Here is an 18,576-nt window from a genome sequence, read left to right on the forward strand (position 1 = left end):
TTGGCCGGTGGGCGTATTTTGCAGAGCAATGGGCGTGTTTGGCAGAGCATTGGGCGTGTTTGGCAAGTGGCTCCGGCTGCAGATAGACCTACTTGGCCAGATTGGGTAGGAAATCTGGCAACACTGACGGCCAGCCGCGCAGTCCAAACATCCTGAGTGGCTAAAAGCGAAATCATACGCTTTTGTATTAGTAAAGACGTAAGCGTTACATTTACGTTTTCTTTTAATTATTGTGCCCAGAATAGTTTCCCGTTTTTTGAAGTTCATTTTGTTATTATTCTGTACAAATTCGGGTAATTCCAAAAGGGAAAATGCGACTTCCGCCTACATATTACTATGGTTACATACTGGTTACTATGGTTACCTTATGCATTGCGTCGGCAACAGGTCGAAACTGTACTGTTAAATGGTCCCTGAGTCTCTCTTAACTTAAATTACGGTAAATAACGGTGAATAGTTGTATAAAGACACAAAGCTATTTATATGTTCACGCATTATTCATAATTATTTAATCGATTACTTTATAATGACCACTGTTCTCCGTGTCTAATTTAAACGCAGTATCTTTCTTAAGCCGGCTGATATGGACCGACTGGTGGACAATTTATGTGAAGATGAAGCTGAGACAGAGTTTCTACTGGCTAAACCTACTTGCTTTATTATTGTTGGAAAGCCGGTAATCACACACACACACAGACGCGTGCACGCACACACACAGACGCGTGCACGCACACACACACACACACACACTTTATTTTATTCTCTAACGGCATCTTGCTTGAGTCTCTTTGACAATAATTGTATACCTCTTTGATACAGAGTACTGTAGAAAGCTATAACTGTGCTATTTTGTTTTGTATTAGGGAGTAGGTAAATCCAGCCTGGCCAAAAGGTTATCTCAGTCGTGGAAGTGTATCTGGATTGATGGCAAGTATTTTGTATATGTTTACACATAAAATAGAACAAAATTGTATGAATTTTAACATGCTGTTTCGTTACAGATACAGAATTGATTTACAAACAATTAGAACATCAAACAAAAGTGGGTGTGGAGGTAAGCGTCCTTCTCCCTCTGCTATTAAGCCTTTTAATGTTACTACTCTTGTGCTAATTTGTTGGTTCCATGGTCGGCCCGAATCCAGCTCACGCAGATCTTAGGTGAAGGACGATGTATTCCAGAAGCTCTGGTGCTCCAGCTCATTATGGAAAGGCTCCAGTCACCAGATGTCCAACATTATGGTACATCCACGGAAGCATATCCAAATAAACAATAGTACAACACTAAAGCTGTGATAGTGCTGTTTAAATACCCTTGGATTGCCTTGCCTTGATAATGAATGATTTATCCTTTGATGGTGTAGGGTATGTGTTGAGCTGCCTTCCCTCCATGTCAGAGGAGTGTCTGAAGATGCACGACCAGTTAGAGCTGATCAGACACCTCAAGCTCAAACCGGATGTCATCATCAACATAAAGGTCTCCCTCTCCTACCCATTTTAGTTGATCACAGTGTACTTGTACCCACTTCATGTTAGACTTGGCAATTACAACCTACAGATGGTATAAACAAATATATTATCTGATGGTACAGAGCCCCAGGGTCTGTGTCAGCCTGACACAATCATACATCTAAGATCTACATAGACAAGACACACACTTTCCTTATATTCATGTATGGTAAATACTTCATTTAAATTGAGAAATAAATTCAATGCGAAAATTGAATTTATTAAATTTGGAAAATGAGAAATTAATCTGTTTCCTAGTTTAACGGCTCTTGCGAGGAAATTCTTTTTCTTAGGAATACATTTTCCAAAGCAAGCTTAATTTCACTTTCATAATTCATACAATGCAATTTAGTTGCAAAGCTTGATGTTCCTGCAAGTTGAATGTTCCCACGTGGTACTGCTGATGCATTTACTGTCTATACTTAGTGTCCAGACGAGGACTTGATCCAGAGGCTGTCTGGTGTGAGACAGCACCCAGCAACCGGCCAGATGTATCCCAGACCAGAACAGTCAAACAAAGAGCCAGAGCGCAGAGCGCAGAGTCCGCTTGAGGAGGGTGAAGAGGGTGAAGAAGAGCAGGTCTGAATTATGAGAGAAACCCTTTTAAACAAAGTGTGAGAACCTATACCTGTTAAAGAGAATTGAGTCAACACATTATATATCTATATTGTGTGAGAGCAGAAGGAGGAGCTTCAGAAGGATGATGTCGACCAGATGGTGCGGACACAAGACAACTTTGCAGAACAATGTTCTATAAGGATCAAATTGTACAAAGACACCATTCTGAGACCCCTGGAGGTATGTCCTGTGTTACGGCTTGATATCTCTAAATCTGTTTAAATCTATTGTGGCGACCCGGCCCCAGGAATGTCTCTCACTCAGGAAATCACCATACGCCAAGGTTCGTTCAAAGCCCAATAAGGCTTTTATTCATTGAACGACGGAAAACCGCTTGGGTCTGTGCCCAACGCGGGAAAACCAAAAATCATACTAATGACTACGTGAGCCACGGTAGAGCCAAGGGGATTGTCTCTCCGGCCGGGCCGGTCTCGTCCCTGGAGAGGGAGGTCGCTCCCGTCGGTAGCGCTCTTCTAGCGGTGCGTTCCGTGTCGGTGTATGTCGTCCGGGCGTGCGGGTTCCCTCGGGACCGCTGAGGGAAGGTCCGCTAGATCTACCCGTCCGTATCGGGTCCTTGAGGTTCTCTGCTCCGCTCGGACTCCCAGTTCTCCCCCTAAGAGAACATCTCACCGCCTTTTGAAGGGGTACCTGGTCTTCCGCGTCCTCCGCCGCAGGTGTTCTCCATTGCGCCGATTAGGGTGACGCTCTGGACGCTCTCTGGCTCCGACTGGTGGATATCAGCGGTATATGCCATCCACCACCTCTCCCTTGGGCCGCCTGACCCGAGGCGTTGGGACCGGGTTGCGACACTATTCACTGATTAGATTAGACCGAACCATACGTAAACATCTAACAGTCTGGTATTAATCTAAAATTGAGGACCCTGCAATAAAACTCAAGACCACGTTTGTATTGATTCGTTTTTGTTTTCAGTATTGGTAAACATCTTAACCGGTGATCTCTTAGGACTACATGGCGGAACACAATCCTCTCTACCTTTTTGAACTGGATGGAAACAACAGACACGATGAGCTTTACATGGCAAGGCCCTTTTCCCATTCAGGCTATTCAAATAATTTTGTTTAAATCATTATACACTCTGTTCTTCTTGCATCAATGCCATTTTGTGGATGGCTTTGTGTCTCCAGTCTATTATGTATCGTCTGGAAGCGTTGGCATTGAAACGCGCTTCAGTTCCCGTCCTACTGAGTCAATCCGACGAGCTTCTTCCTACTGAAATGGTAAGCTCTTGCATTTGAGAATACACTGGTAACCGATGCCGTGGGTCTATGAAGAAGTAGACCCACGGCAGTTCACCGAGGCTCTACTTGTTTTAACTTAGTCATCAGAAAATTCGATACACATAGACAAATGTAATGGATTGTTATTTAAACGAAAGATTATCAGCTGGAGATTTCTCTAACTCCTGTGTACCCTAATGTTAAACGGCTTTCACCCTTGCTTTTCTGTTGGATTTCAAGTAAAACAGCTCAACAAGCAAATAATGCAATCTAGGATTCTCTCATGACTCCGTACGATATATGCTGAAAAGTGTGTTCTCTTAACAGGACACTTTACAGGAGGACCTGCACAGAGTCATGTCCTCCTCTGATAACGTGGCTCCTGGTTTCCGGTGGAGGAGGAGTCGCTGGGGCCGGACCTGTCCTGTAGCTCTACAAGAGGGCAGCATCATTCAGGGCACGTCTAAGTTCTGTGTTGGGTGAGTGTGGGGCCAAACCAAAACTCAGAAAAACTATTAAAAGACATTCACCTGTTTACATCCCACATGCATCCGCTTAACAGATTCCAGGCCAAGGCCTACTTCCTGTCATCCAAGGAGGCCTACCAGAAGTTTCTAGAGAGCCCTCGACGGTACCTGCGTCCTCCGATGCCCTCCCCACCCTGTATGGTGTCCGTGGTGGGGCCTCCGCTGTCAGGGAAGAGCACTCTGTGTGGCCTTCTGGCCCGGCACTATGGAGCCACAGTGGTGGACGTCGAGGCACTAATGCTCCTGGCCGCACTGGAGCAGGACAAAACCACAGAGGATGCCATCCAAACAGGTGTGGAGAAAATAGAGATGGAAATGGATCAAGATGACCAACAGGATGAGGGTAAGCTATACTAAACTGGTGTTAGCCTTTATTCCACTTGAAATTGATTGAATCTATCTTTAATCCTATTAATATTCCTCCTCCATCCTGCTTATATTATGTCCAGCACTTTAAGCGGGTTTTCCTGTCTGCTTTAATTTAAGGATATCTTCTGGCATCTTATCTGAGCTATCTTTTCTGACCTCGTAATGCCTGTCATCTGCTTTTTACAGTGAAAGATGATCACCCAGTGGTGAAGGAGTTTGTGTTAACAGAACCATCCTTTAGCGAACCATCCACAGACCAACCAATGGGCTCAGATTCTCCTCCTCCAACAGTGATTTATGAAATGTTGGAGAAGCGCATTAAAGAGGTACGGTTCCCATTTGGTAGCTGCAGGTGCCCATTACATTAAGAAAACTCATATTGGAAGCTGGAGGTGCCTGTATCATTAATATCAATCGGGATCTTAATCAACTTAAACACAAGTCTTTAAAAATCCCTTTTTACCTCCGGGTGTGATGTTGATAAGCCATTACAAGCCGTTTCACAGTCTACCTTTTAGTGACAGTACACATGAGTGTGTCCAACCAGATGGACAAAGGGTAGATCAAGCTACCAGCCTACTCATAGGATTGAACCAACTGATATGCTGGTCTATCCATCATATATTTTGGTGGATAGACCAGCATACCAGTTGCTCCTTCTTTTGATGTCACTGGATTAGTTTGTGAAATGGCTTGCAATGTTGAGATTGTGAGTGCTTTGCACAAAGCACTTGGTTCTATGAGCATCCTTACTGTACTGACAGCGCTATATTGTTTCACCTTCTTCTGACAAATGTAAGTAATTCGCATTGGATAAGAGCGTCTGCTAAATTCCCTCAATGTAAATGCAATGGCCGAACAACATCCCACATTGTGGTAAAATAAGGGACCTCTAAGCTCCGTGAAGCTCTTGCTCATGTGGTTGCCGTATTGCAGATTGAAGAGGCAGATGTAGACGCAACAATAAAGGCTGGCTGGGTCTTGGACAACTTTCCTAATAACTTCTCCCAGCTCGCCAGCCTACAGAAGGCCCATGCTGGGGTGTTGCCAGACTTATTCGTTTGCCTCATAGACGCCACTGACAGAGGTAGGAGAGAAACTCTAGACAAAAGTCAAACACACAAACATGCACACACTCTGGGCAGGGTTAGGTACACACACCATCAGTTGGTCCCTTGCTCTGCTTCTAGGGAGCACTCTGTTGAAGAGGATGTATGAGATGGACCGGGGGTCTGTGGACAAAGCCCTTAGGAGGAGGCTGGAGGAAGAACGGTAAAACTTGCTGTCAGATCCTATTACAGCGGGGTTATTGATACAGTTTCATTAGGTGCCTTCTCTCTGACTCTAAAACTCAAAGGGAGCCAGGACCGGAGGCTGAAGTGGATGAATCGCAGCCTCAAATGAAGACCGTAGAGGAAGAAGCTTATGGTGAATCCTCTTATTTTTTATCTTTATCATTTATCTGTTTTTTGTCTGAGCCAATCCCCCCCTTCTTCATCTGACTGACAAGTCATTTATAAACACCATGAGACCCAATTGCCTGTTTTGCATCTAATCTTCCCCTGTAAAAAAACTAATACAATCTTTCTCCAAACAGTTTTCCCCAGATTTACCTGTTCACCTGTCCCCTACTAAAGACATGATCCTCCACCTTGACTCCCTTGTTCACCTGTCCCCTACTAAAGACATGATCCTCCACCTTGACTCCCTTGTTCACCTGTCCCCTACTAAAGATATGGTGCTCCACCTTTACTCCCTTGTTCACCTGTCCCCTACTAAAGACAAGATCCTCCACCTTGACTCCCTTGTTCACCTGTCCCCTACTAAAGACATGATGCTCCACCTTGCTCCCTTGTTCACCTCTCCATCCTTAAAGATATGGTCCCCCCTGAGCAGTGGGGGATGGGCTACCCAGACGTTCCAGAGATGGATGGCCATAGACTGCGGATCAAGGAGTTTTTGGGGGAGTGGGACAGCATGGCGCCCGCTATAACCAGCAGCTTGGTCTTGCTGGATATCAGCAGTAAGAGCCCCGGGGACCTCCTGAATGAGGTGGTCCACCAGATGGAGAGTAAGTGTTGTTAGTGTGTCTGTGTCTTTGTCTGTCTGTCTGTGCGTGCTGTGTCAGAGTTTGACACAGTATCCTTGTTTAAATCCACCGCAAATAGAAAACTTAAATGATCAAAATCTGTTCATCTGTTTAATAGTAGCAACGGTGTACCGTCCCCTTTGGTGGAACCAGGGGAAAAAATAAGGACAAAACACAACAACCAATTAATATTAACAGAGTCAAGGTAAAGGTGGCAAAAGTAAAGGGATTTAGTTTCACAACTCAGGACAAAAGTATAACAGCCTTCAAAACAAACCTGTGGGGGAAGAAGGGACTAAACGGTAGTTGCCAAACAAATTAAACGTGATAAAAGTACAACAAAACTAGGTCTTACTATTCACTAACTGCAACCAAAACCAAACAACAAAAGGCCTACTCTGCCTATCCAAAAAAGGGTGATTCACGAAAATACAAGGGTGGCAACAATCAACTGACCTAGTGTGTTAAACAAAGAAGTACCTACGTGAATGCATGTGTAGGGTACCCAACTTACCTAGACTCCTACTTCCCACCACATACCTTTTACAAGTTGAACTAAGGCTCAAACAAAACACAATGGAACGGCTGAGACAGCAACCAGCATGCCAGCGGAGATCAGAGAGAGAGCCTGAGAGTTCCACAGGTGTCTTCCATGTATGGATGAGCCTCAATTCTGATTGGCCACAACAGTGGTTGAGGGAAAACCACTGCAGCTCACCTGTTGAGAAAAAGAAGGGGGATGGGAAAATAGACAGGAGGAGAAAAACAGGCACCCATAACAAACAGACAACTGTTCCACATTTAGCTAGAAAACAAATTTAATCTGCAGTCCAAAGGAAGGTCATACAAAGATAGACAGGTTTTACGAAATAGTTGACAGAAAATGTATAAATTATATTAGCTATATATTAAATTATATTTTTTAACATTATAAAATACAACACAAAACAAGAGAGCTAATGGCCACATGATAGATTTGATGGTAAATGCCGTGATTTTAGTTGTAATTTAGAACTGGTAAAATTTGAACTTCATGTGATATGTGCCCTGTGTTAACAGCATTAAACGTTTTAGAAATAAAAAAAACAACTTGCGACAATCTACAATAAATGTTGGACATTTTCTATTTAAATATCCCCTGGTATCTATACATGGTATCTATACATGGTATCTATGGTTATGAAACACCCTCCACAGAGCCGTTCCAGTACGTTGGGTGGGAGGTGACAGAGGTGGACCTCCAGGAAGAGGAGGACGACTCTCAGGCCCTAGAGGAGGTGGTGAAAGAAGAGGAAGAGGACGAGGAGAACCCAGCAACAGGAGAGAACCAGGTCATACAAGGAGATCGATTAAGATGCAGTTAATAAAAAATATCCCTGATAACATATATTAAGGATATTCGGGGGGAACATCCAGAACAGTAGTAGAAATTTAAAAAAGAACACATTTGTAACTGAATTCAGTTCAAACAAAAGGAAGGAGTTCTTCCGCTTGCCCCGCCCTGGTTCTGCCTGCGTTACTGGTGTGCAACCTCTCTCCTCTGTGGCTGATGAGAGGCTGATGTTAATGTAGAGGGAAGGTTAATGAGGTAATGCAGGTAAGCCTGCAGCAGCTGTGCATAGTACAAATGCATCATTGAATGAACTCACCCAGTCTCTGTCGGTGTCCTCGGTTCAGAAGTCTCTCCCCAGACACTGTGGAGGGCTTTTAACCCTAAAGGTGCTTGCACACCGCCGCACGCCAACCGCCCTTATAACCGCCCTTATAACCGCCTCGCTGCCGGAGGGTTCAGCGCGGCGGTGTGAAGGGCCCGGCGTTTTCAAAAGCGGCTGCTACTGCTGCTGCCGCCGGGCGGCTGCCGCTGAAAGTTTCAGCACGGGGAAAGCTGAGCCGTAGGGCAAAATCTGTGCGCGTTCACGTGGGCGGCAACTGCTTCCTGGTTTTCAGCCCCTTTTGTAACCGCCTCCCCTCTGCCGCCCTTCCCTCATTGAAATGAATGGAGGCGGCGTGAAAGCAGCTTAACCCTAGTCCCTCCACAATGAAAAAAGGAAACAGACATTATTGACTTGAATACATATAGGTGACTCTGACCTTTCATCCTTCATTCCCCCTTTGTGATCCCCTCACCACTTCAGGAGGATACAGCATCCAAGAGATTGTTTGGGGACACCCTTCATTTCTGCCCCGTGGCTCTGAAAGACCGCCACGTCCTGGTACCCGGGATGGACGACATCGCTGCCAAGTACCGTGAGAAGACCTACACCTTCTCTAGCACCAAGGCCCGGGACCGCTTTCTCCTCCAGCCCAAGGAGTTTTTGGCAAAGACTGGGCCGCTGAAGGTACTGTAACATGTAAGGAAAAGAAAGAAATAAAGAAAGAGAATAGGAAAAGATAGAACGAAAGATGAACGAAAGAAAGGAAAAAGGAAAGAAAAATAGGACAAATGAAATGAAGAAAGAAATAAAGAAAGGAAAAGAAGAAAGCCAGAGACCCAGACGAAGGGGCCTAACTCTTGTTCTTGGTTTCCCCTCAGCCCCCTGCACTGAGGGTCTTGATGCTCGGTGCCCGGGGGTCGGGGAAGTCCTTCCACGGCAGCTGGCTGGCCCGTCAGCTGGGCATCTTCCACATCCAGTTCAGAGAGCGCCTCCAGGAGCTGATTCTCGCCAAGACCCAGAGCCGTGTGGTCCGCGCCGACGAGGCCGAGCGCCCCGAGAAGGAGGACCTGATGGAAGAGTCCGGAGGAACAGAGGCACCGCACGAGGAGGAGCCTGAGGTCAGCCTTCACAGATCATGGAGTACTGTAAAGTGTAGAACTAATCCTCCTTTAGGTGTCCTGTGGAGGTCTCCCTATGGCTGTCCAGTCACTGCAGTGGTTGTGAATGGGCTCCAACAGGAACAGGTGACGCTGAGCGAGGACGAGGCGGCCATCAAAGCCTACCTCTCGGATGGGGACCCACTGCCTTCAGAGGTACTGGACACCGTGCTGGCCCTGTACTGGGAGCAAGAGCCCTACAGGTAATGTCACCTCAACCCCCCCCCCCCCCCCCCCCCCCTCCTCTCTTGGACTCCTCATTCTCATCACCATATGTGTTTCACCATTTTACTTTCAGTCATACTGAGGTTGTTATGTATGTATGTATGTATGATTTACACAGAACTCTGTGATGTGTTTTCTGTTCCACTCTCAGGTCCACAGGCTTCATCCTGGAGGGCTTCCCCCAGAGCCCAGAGGAGGTGACCTACATGGTGGAGCAGCAGCTCTTCCCTGACCTGGCTTTGGTCATGGCGGCCGACCTCAGTCACGTGGTGAAGCATCTGCTGCCGCCGCGTCTCCAGGCCTGGAGGGAGCGGCGCGAGCGGCGCAGAGCCCAGCTGCAGCTCGCCAGGGACATGAAACACAAGCTTCAGGTGAGCCAGTTGGAGTTCAGTGTGTACCTGGCGAGGGTGGGATGGTCATCGAATGAGGAGTGAAGGACATATTTCTGTGGCCGTGTCCACACTAATGCGGATGCATTTGAAAATGCACATAGTTGATGGTCCATCCACACTGAAACTGTTTTGGTCCACCAACACCTGACGTTTTCAAAGAGACATTTGACAACGTTTGACTCTCCTAAGCTGATCCATTTGGTCACCTGTGCGTCTCCTAGTGTAGGCAGGGAATGAATGCTTATGTAAATGGAGCGTTATAAGAAAACACTGTTGTATGGATGTGAGGTAATCCAGACTTGTGTTCTGGGTGTGCCCATCAGAGACGAACTGGAAAGGGGAAAAAGGCTTTTTGTACGGACATACACAGTTTGACTGTGTGGATTGACGGTGCTTTTTGAAAATGCTGCTGAAAGGAGCTCATACATAACAGCAGCATTCTTAGATCTAGCTGGAGTAGCGTGGATATAGCATCTGTCTCTGCTACAGGAGGAGGCCATCATCAAGAGAAGAGCTGAACTACTAGAGAAGATAGCCTTGGAGCTGGCAAGAGGACAATCGGTGAGCATAAAACGCACCCAACCATGCACACACAAACACACACACAGATATAAAACATGTGCACTCACAAACAGAAACACACACACATAAACACAAACACACACCACAGACACAAACGCATGCAGGAACGCACGCACACACATATAAAACATGTGCACACACACACGCACACACACACACACACACAAGCGCACACACACATACACAAAAACACTATTAAATTCAATACAGCACAACCAACATCTAAACCAGCGGTTCTCAACCTTTTTTGAGCAAACGCCCCCCTGACCTTACCCTTATCCTCTGGCGATTCTGGCCCCCTGTTGTTCTGGCTCCCTGGGCTATGTGTTGGGACTTTAATACTGGGCAGGTGTGGACTCAGTTATGTGCTCTGATTGGCTAAGCATGGTGCTGAACTCCCGCCCCCTGGATACCCGTGTGTGTCTCTATGCTGCTCTCTTGTGGCTATGTGTTGGCATTGCAACTTGGTTTGTGGCTATGTGCGGGAATTACACTTGTTTTTGTGGCCTTGAGCTTCAGGGTCTCTCGAACACCTGGGCCGCTCGTATCTCTAGAATTGGTACATGAATGAATGGCTTGTTGTATGGGCCGGACGCTTCCCTAGGATGGGAAAGAAGCCTCTCTAGTCGCCAAGAACATATGTGGCCTGTTGGTATGAATGTGTGAATTATGTTACAAAATAAAATTTGTTTGTTTTTTGCTATCGCCCATGTTTGATTGTGTTGTGTTGGTTATTGAACTGTGTGCAGGACTGAACCGCGCTGTATGACCACTGTTACACTGAGCATAGGCTATTTATTTTCCACCATTTCCACCGCCTTCTAACCCTCATGACCTTCACTCAGCAGAAAAGAGGGAGTGATGAGGAGGAGGATGACGATGAAGACGAAAAGTCTGGTGACAACGTAGAGGTGGAAGTGGAGGCCATACTGCGGGATGAGTTCCCTCCAGAGGAGGATGAGGAAGATGACAGTGGGAGTGAAGAGAGCGAGGAGGCAGCCGCTGAGAGGCTGGAGATGAAGATAGGACTGTGCTTAGACATGGACGACAACGGCCTCTCCGTCGTAACGGTACAGACCTCATAAACATCTGTTTATGTCATCTTTAAAGAGGGAGGAAACAATACCAATTTGTTTCTGCTGTCAGTAAATGGTTCATGATGATTTCCTGTATAGTGAAAGATCTAGTCTTAATGGAATTGTGACTTCTGATTTTGATTCTTAATGGAAATGTGTTCACTACACACCAGTGTTGTTTGAATGCAATCAAAGCAGTGCTTCTAAATGACCAAGAAACACCAAAGGGCTTCAATGTTTTTCAAATGTCATACTAGGAAATCCTGGTTGAACAAAGCATCCCCAACGTGTCTGTGAAAGCAGCCCGAACATTGCAGAGTGTTCGCTCCCAGATGCTCCAGGTGATCCAGCCCCTGTTGGCTAACAGGGAGTCCCTCTTCCAGAGATGCCAGCCCCTGAGCTACAGCCTGGCCCGCAAGCTGCTGCGAGCCTCCTACAAGTGCCACAGTGCCTACCGCTGCTGGGACCCTGTCAAGGTGCGTCCAACACTGCCTAATTCATTCAGGCATCACCAGACGTTTGACCTGATATGTAAAGTATACAAAGACACTGAAAATGTACTATAAGATACACTTATAAGCGCAGTAGCCGACAGAATTCTCTTTTACAATCTTGGCGTTCACAACTACTGGAGCATTGTGATGTGAGATACAGGCAAAGTTGTTTCCTTTTTAGTTTTGTAAGAGTTATTTCTTTACCAACAGACATATAACTTGTAGGAGCACTTTGTGAAGTCAAAAGAATCACTCAATACAATCACAATCCAATACAACAATATATACATTATTACCATAAGCTCTCTGTTTGTGTCTGTATCTCTCTCTCTCTCTCTCTCTCTCTCTCTCTCTCTCTCTCTCTCTCTCTCTCTCTCTCTCTCTCTCTCTCTCTCTCTCTCTCTCTCTCTCTCTCTCTCTCTCTCTCCAGTATATAGAAGGAGATCTGATCCAGCCAGTCCACACCCCATACGCGCTGCTCTTCCACCACTACATATATTTATTTGCTTCCAAGGCGACCCGCAACACCTTCAGGCTCAACCCCATCAAGTACCTTAGGCAGAACAAGCCCAACCCCTCACTACCCATTAGAGTGGCTGTGATCGGCCCACCCAAATCTGGGAAAACCACAGGTTAGAGTCAAGTGTGTCAGAAGTCACCGGGCAATTTAGCCCTTATTTTTTCATTTCTTTCTTTCTCTTGCCTTCTTTCTTTCTTCTCATACCAACACCGTACCTCCTCTCTTCCTATCAGTGAGCCAGATGTTTGTCAAGGAGCACGGCCTTGCACGGCTCTCCATCGGCGGGGCCATGCGCATGGTGCTGAGTGCTCAGGGCCACACGGAGCTGGCTGCACAGATGAAAAGGCAACTCTCCTCGGGCCTCACAGTGCCAGACGAACTGGCTGTCCAGTGCCTGGAGGTGGCGCTGATGAGCCAGGTGTGCAGCACACGAGGGTGAGATGTAGGAGATGTAGGGAGCGGGGTTGTTGAGATATGGTGGCTTTAAGTCTGCCATAATATTACATAGTTATTCTTCACAAAAATGGGAATTTTTGAATTTGAAAGAAATGGAAAAACAACAATGTTACTTTGTGTGTGTGCGTGCATGTGTGTGTGTGTGTGTGTGTGTGTGTGTGTGTGTGTGTGTGTGTGTGTGTGGTCACTAACATGAGTAACATGGGTTAAAAAATAAGAAAAGCTAAGCTGTGTTTCTTACCTTGCCAGCTATATCCTGGATGGCTTCCCTGTGACCCTGAGGCAGGCAGAGCTGATGGAGGCTCGCAGCATAATCCCCATGGCGGTGCTAGAGCTGGCGCTGGACACTGCAGATGTGCTCAAGAGGGGCCTTCTGGACAAGAGCCGAGCCAACAAGTAAAGCGCGAACCTCAACAACAGCATCAGCCACCACAGCCACGCATCTGGCGTCTGAAGTCTTGGGCTGCTAATAATATTTTGTCATGAATGTTACTGGAACAGGATGAACAGAACAGGATTTTCTGAGCTGCTCTGGCGACCTGACTCTCCCTCTAACCCTGCATCCTAGGCCTCACCCGATGCCCGACAGCTCTGAGATCCTCCACATCCGGAACGCTCACTACAAGCAGGAGGCAGTGACAGTGAGGCGTCACTTTCAGCAACAGTACGGGAACTGGACATTGCTGGAGGGATCCAGGAGCACATGGTGGCTCTGGACCCAGGCTCTGGAGGAGATCCGCCTGGGCATGAATCACATCCACAGCTACTTGGACAGGAGCAGTAAAGGCAAGACTGGAGCGATAATCGATCTATACTTCTGTCTTATCCTTTTGTATTGCTCTAAACCTGATGTATCATGTAGGGCAGGCAGCCTGCATCAACAGATTATGTATCACCCCCAAGGAGCTCCAGTCTCGTCTGGGGGAGTTTGGTCTGTATTGCCCAGTCTGTCTTGCTCTGTTCTGCCACTTGGTGGACACTTCAGGCAATACTTTGCTGGCATTGGCAGCTGAATACAGGGCACACTACTACAAGATGTGTTGCGCTGATCACCTAGAGGTACATATCTTTTTTTTTTTTTCACTATGGCAATAGTGCAAAAATGCAAAATGATCAGCTCTTGCTTGCTATTTAGCAGCATGTTAATCCCCATTCAAAAGTTCCACCATGAATAACCCTGATGTGTTTGATCCCTGGTGGCTGCAGAGGTTTCTGACCACTCCAGGTGCGTTTGTTACCCCTGGGTGTCCCCACCCCCTCCCACCCCCCCATCTACTGCCCCGGGCACTGACAGAGAGTCAGGTGAAGGACAGGTTCCCCCTCCAACTGATGATGAGGGGGTACTGTCCAGTCACTTATCTGGATGGGAAGCAAAGGTACGACCCCCGGTAGAACACAGCCGTGTGTGTCTAAAAGGGGTCAACAGGTTTCACAAAAATGATATTTTGTGGTAGAATTCTTATTCAATCCATTGAGCCTTACCTTAGGTACGAGGCTCTGGTCCAAGGAAATATGGAATTTGCTGTGGAATATCGGGAACATATCTACATTTTTGAGACAAAGCAAAAGCAGGAGATGTTTTTACGGTAGGCCAATTCATCGTTGTAATGTAACTGTTTTAATGAAATGGTTTTGAAGGTAAACGATCAGCATACATTTATCTGTTATGGATTAAGGCTGCCTGAAACCTATTGGGACCAGAAGCTTCCCCACAGGATGCCTCCTATCTGTGAGCCTTTCAGACTCACCTCACTCCCAATGTTGGGTTACTTGGAACAGGTAAGAACCAAACTCAAACACTTACTAACAGCAGTTTGCAAAGGGTTGGACGCAGTCATGGACCAAGTCAGTCATAGAATGGCCACAATAATCAAAGATAGATATGACATGTCTGTTTCATTGTATCTTACTCACATTTCACTCATGGCTTTTTGTTGTCAGTTACAAATGTATTAAAACATGCTACAAATCACTGCATTCATTATGCTCCAACTTTATCTATATTCAACTGACATTGAAAATGTTGATGTTACCATACCTTGAGGGGCAGGCAGGTTAGAAAAGGTTTGCAAGAACAGGTTGCGGATGCCTATTGGGTGTAAATGTTGAAAAGGGGTGTTTAATAAAATGTCCAGCAGATATGGGCTTTGACTCAAGTCTGCTCTTCTTCTCCTTTGTCAGGGGGTGGCTGAAGCCATCATCAAGGCCATGACAGCTGTTGGGTGTCTCAAACCAAAGTATCCCTTCCTGAGTTTGAAAACCTCTGCTCTCCTCTACATCCCCTTCTACCTGAAAGGTAAACAAGTCTAATGAAAAACTGAGCCCTGATCAGGCATCAAGTATAAATAAATAAAAATAAATAATAATAATAATAAATAATAATAACTTCTTCCAACAGCCTTTAACCCCCGTAGTTCAGTCTACGTCCGCCAGAAGTACCGGAAGAAACTGGCCTCGTTTGAGGAGAGCTGTGAGCTCATCCCCTACCTGGACTCCATCATGGGGAAGACCTGCAGACCTCCCAGTACAAAGCCTGTTGACTTTGAGTTTAAACTGCACAGGTTCCTGGCCTTAAAAGACCACCCAGGCACTGCTAGTTTGGTGTAGCATGTATGAGTTACAGTATTGAGGGGTGTTTAAAGGATGATATCAACTGGATTGTGTGAAGTTTCTATATATTTCCTGGATTCATTTATGGTTTTCTGCCTGATAAAATAAGGCACATTAGGTACAATTATTACCATTTGTTATTCAAAATCATTCAATTTAATAATTGTATTTTTTTTCCTCACCAGAATCTCAACCAAAAATGTATGCATATTCATATTAATTTGCTCTCAATTGATATTAGTTTTCCTTTAGTATGGTTTCATTTACTTTGGCCTACTGGGTGTTTGAGTTACTAGGCTATGAATACAATGCTATTGGTGTATGGAAGTGACTCGTACAGTACATTATTTCACCTTTTTCTTTTGTTACAAACACAGTTTCATAACATACAGAAGCAATGGCACTGTAACTAAAACGCCCGAAAATTGCGCACAATGGTCATTCCCAGGGAACATGTCTGGATCGTTACTTTAAAAAAGTAATTAGTTATAGTTAGTCACTACTTTTAGAAACGGTGACGTTCGCTTGCTATGACACTGCCACAAGCTTGCGCTCGAGACCGAGACGCTCATCAAAAAAAATGGCAGGTGAAATGCAAATGATGATCTCTGTACAATGTACTAATGTATCTCCAGAAACAACTCGACATATTGGCTCAAACATATTCGTTGCTCAAACGCCGGAGTCGAGAGCTGTACTTGATGTTCTTCAGTAATGGTAAAAGAACCCGAAAGACGACAGTTCTGGACAAGACCGGGTCGAAAATGATTAACCAGCTGATCGCGCGCCTGTAATCTAAAAAGAGAGGCGTGGCGGAGTTACGTAACCATGACAACTGTTTATCAAAATAATTTCCGTGTGGAACGTGGATGCAAAACATTCCGAACATTTACCCGGGTTTGTGTGGATGGGGCCTGAATTTCAATTTGCTTGGTTGCAAAGGCTGTGGAACATCTGCCGAATACTACAGAAAATGCCAACTTTTCATCGGATTGCTCCGGACTCGCCATTTCTGCTGCTTCATCGAAACTGTTTGGTGTGTGTGTTTGCGTGTGTGTGGTGTGCGTGTTTTGGCTTGTGTGTAAAAACCCTTGTGTGTTAACCCACCCGGTCTCCTCACTAGCGGTTTGTGTTTAGAGCCAGGGGTGCGTTCGGATTACGCAGTTTATTCAATCAATTCATAGTAACGCACTGCATTTTTCGTACAGTAACGGTAACGGCGTTGTAACGACGGAAATGTGGCTTAAGGTTTTCCACACTTGGGATTTAATTGACATTTGATTATGTGTTTACAGTGTCACACAAAAATATTGTGTTATTGACACATGTTGAACAGATGCTTTATTCCATGCAGTCGCGCCGTCAGTGGACAGTATGGAGTGACGGAATTAAATATAGAGAATTTTGATTTTTCATTTCGATTCTAAGGAGATGTTTCTGGAGTTATAACTGAGAAATAACGCAGGTGACTTAAATTATTCTGATTACATAGATTTAACGCATGGTACGGGTTGAAATTAAACTTATGAAGGGCGATGATAAAACATAATCGTTCTTCTCACTCTACATTTCTTCAGCCTGACTTCAGTTCACCACCACACCGTCTGTGTCGCCAATTCTCCTTTTCCTCCAAACCATGCGTACGCATGGGTCAGAGTTTGCTTAGGGCTGCGCACATTCTCCCGTCAAGTTCGTTTTTTATAGATCACAACCTTGTCGTGGAAAGTCACGTACGCCACTTTCAGCCCCGTTTTGTGCGTACGCAACGGTTATAAATGAGACCCCTGGTGATAACGAGAAGGCTCGCCAGTGATGACGCTCACGCTTACGCGTGTTCCCGACAGCGACCGTTCATGTGCACTTGGGAAACAGCCGGTTGGGAATCTAAAAGTTCTTCAAAGCAGGGCTTTTTTATCTGATAAAAACCAGTCAGAACTAAACAGAATGATATGATCAGTTTCAAGTTTGCATGCCTTTATTTCCTTGATGCCTATCACCTACTATCCTTTTGCTTTTATTTATGAGAAGCACATACACAGTATTGCCACTGTATGGAAGGCAAGAATCATAACAGCGTCATGAGGTGTCCTTCACGCGATCTACATTTATTCTTACAGTCACTAGTGGCGAAGTCACGCCCCTTTCCGGTAGAGCCCATGGGACCTATGAGATCGATAAACATGAATAGTAAAGTAATTATTTTCTGGTCCTAATCTTTATATGCCCTGGATTACACATATGTTGTTTGTGGATTTAAATAATAATTTTTCATGCAAAGAAAACTAAAAAAAATCGTGAAGAAGTTTGATAATGTTTGGGTTTATTTGAGGCCGCTGTGTGAACTACAGCTCTTCGCTTCTCTCGACGCGAATGATATACGTCACCACCCGCACTTGGAACTTCAGTATAGACATGGCGATCTCTCTGCTCCACTTCACCGCTTTTTTCCAAGGGGAGGATAAAAGCATCGAAAGAGGTTAAAACCATTATAAGTTGGGGCATGTGTAGAGTTTCAGTTATGCCGATGGGGAGATTGTCGGTCTTGTCCACGCCAGTCGCAGGGAGCGTGACGGCACATTAGAGACATGTAGTCTTTCTCATTGTGTTTTCGCTACAGCCTTTAACTGTACAATTGCACAATAAACGGTCAAACCTGCTGCTTGTTTGTTAGGTCGACTTCGCCATCTGTGAAGGTATCTCCAGGGGTAAATTGATTAAATTGCTACCTCTTTTGAATTGTCAACTATTCTCAATATTATATCAGAGGGCCTTTATGATGCATATGTAGTGAACCTCAGTAGGGGTTGCGAATGCAACCCCATCTTAGCTCCTCCTCCTGCACCCAGGTGCAAGATAAAACGGCCAAGATGGCTGAACTCAGCCTCTGTTGGTTACCTCCTATGGTGGTGAGTAGGGTCCCCGTTTTTTAACAGTTTTGAGTTCCCATTTGAACTTTTATTAATTAGTGTCTCTTGTTTTTTAGGATCCCCTGCTGCTGTTTTGTACGGTTTTAGTTCTGTTTTAGCTGTGCTGTCTTGTTTTGGTTTTGTTTTGGTTCT

General features: G+C 45.5%; 1 protein-coding gene across 1 annotated transcript; it reads left to right on the forward strand.

Moving 5' to 3' along the window:
* Nucleotides 1–583: 583 nt before the first annotated feature.
* ak9 (adenylate kinase 9) lies at nucleotides 584–15,514 on the forward strand (the record flags this gene model as incomplete). The annotated part of the gene is made up of 34 exons (XM_079753119.1): nucleotides 584–676; nucleotides 864–927; nucleotides 1,002–1,054; nucleotides 1,143–1,239; nucleotides 1,362–1,474; nucleotides 1,933–2,085; nucleotides 2,188–2,304; nucleotides 3,091–3,165; nucleotides 3,273–3,365; nucleotides 3,693–3,844; nucleotides 3,928–4,235; nucleotides 4,448–4,587; nucleotides 5,198–5,348; nucleotides 5,452–5,533; nucleotides 5,619–5,689; nucleotides 6,138–6,332; nucleotides 7,548–7,681; nucleotides 8,486–8,689; nucleotides 8,884–9,123; nucleotides 9,244–9,365; nucleotides 9,539–9,758; nucleotides 10,269–10,340; nucleotides 11,207–11,431; nucleotides 11,695–11,913; nucleotides 12,362–12,563; nucleotides 12,685–12,886; nucleotides 13,157–13,303; nucleotides 13,476–13,693; nucleotides 13,770–13,966; nucleotides 14,114–14,283; nucleotides 14,395–14,493; nucleotides 14,584–14,686; nucleotides 15,089–15,203; nucleotides 15,306–15,514. The coding sequence occupies 34 exons, from the start codon at nucleotides 584–586 to the stop codon at nucleotides 15,512–15,514; spliced, it is 5,055 nt and encodes a 1,684-aa protein (XP_079609245.1).
* Between the last annotated feature and the right edge of the window lie 3,062 nt (nucleotides 15,515–18,576).

The sequence above is a fragment of the Pollachius pollachius genome, assembly GCF_949987615.1.
Source record: "Pollachius pollachius genome assembly, chromosome: 16".
Taxonomy (NCBI): domain Eukaryota; kingdom Metazoa; phylum Chordata; class Actinopteri; order Gadiformes; family Gadidae; genus Pollachius; species Pollachius pollachius.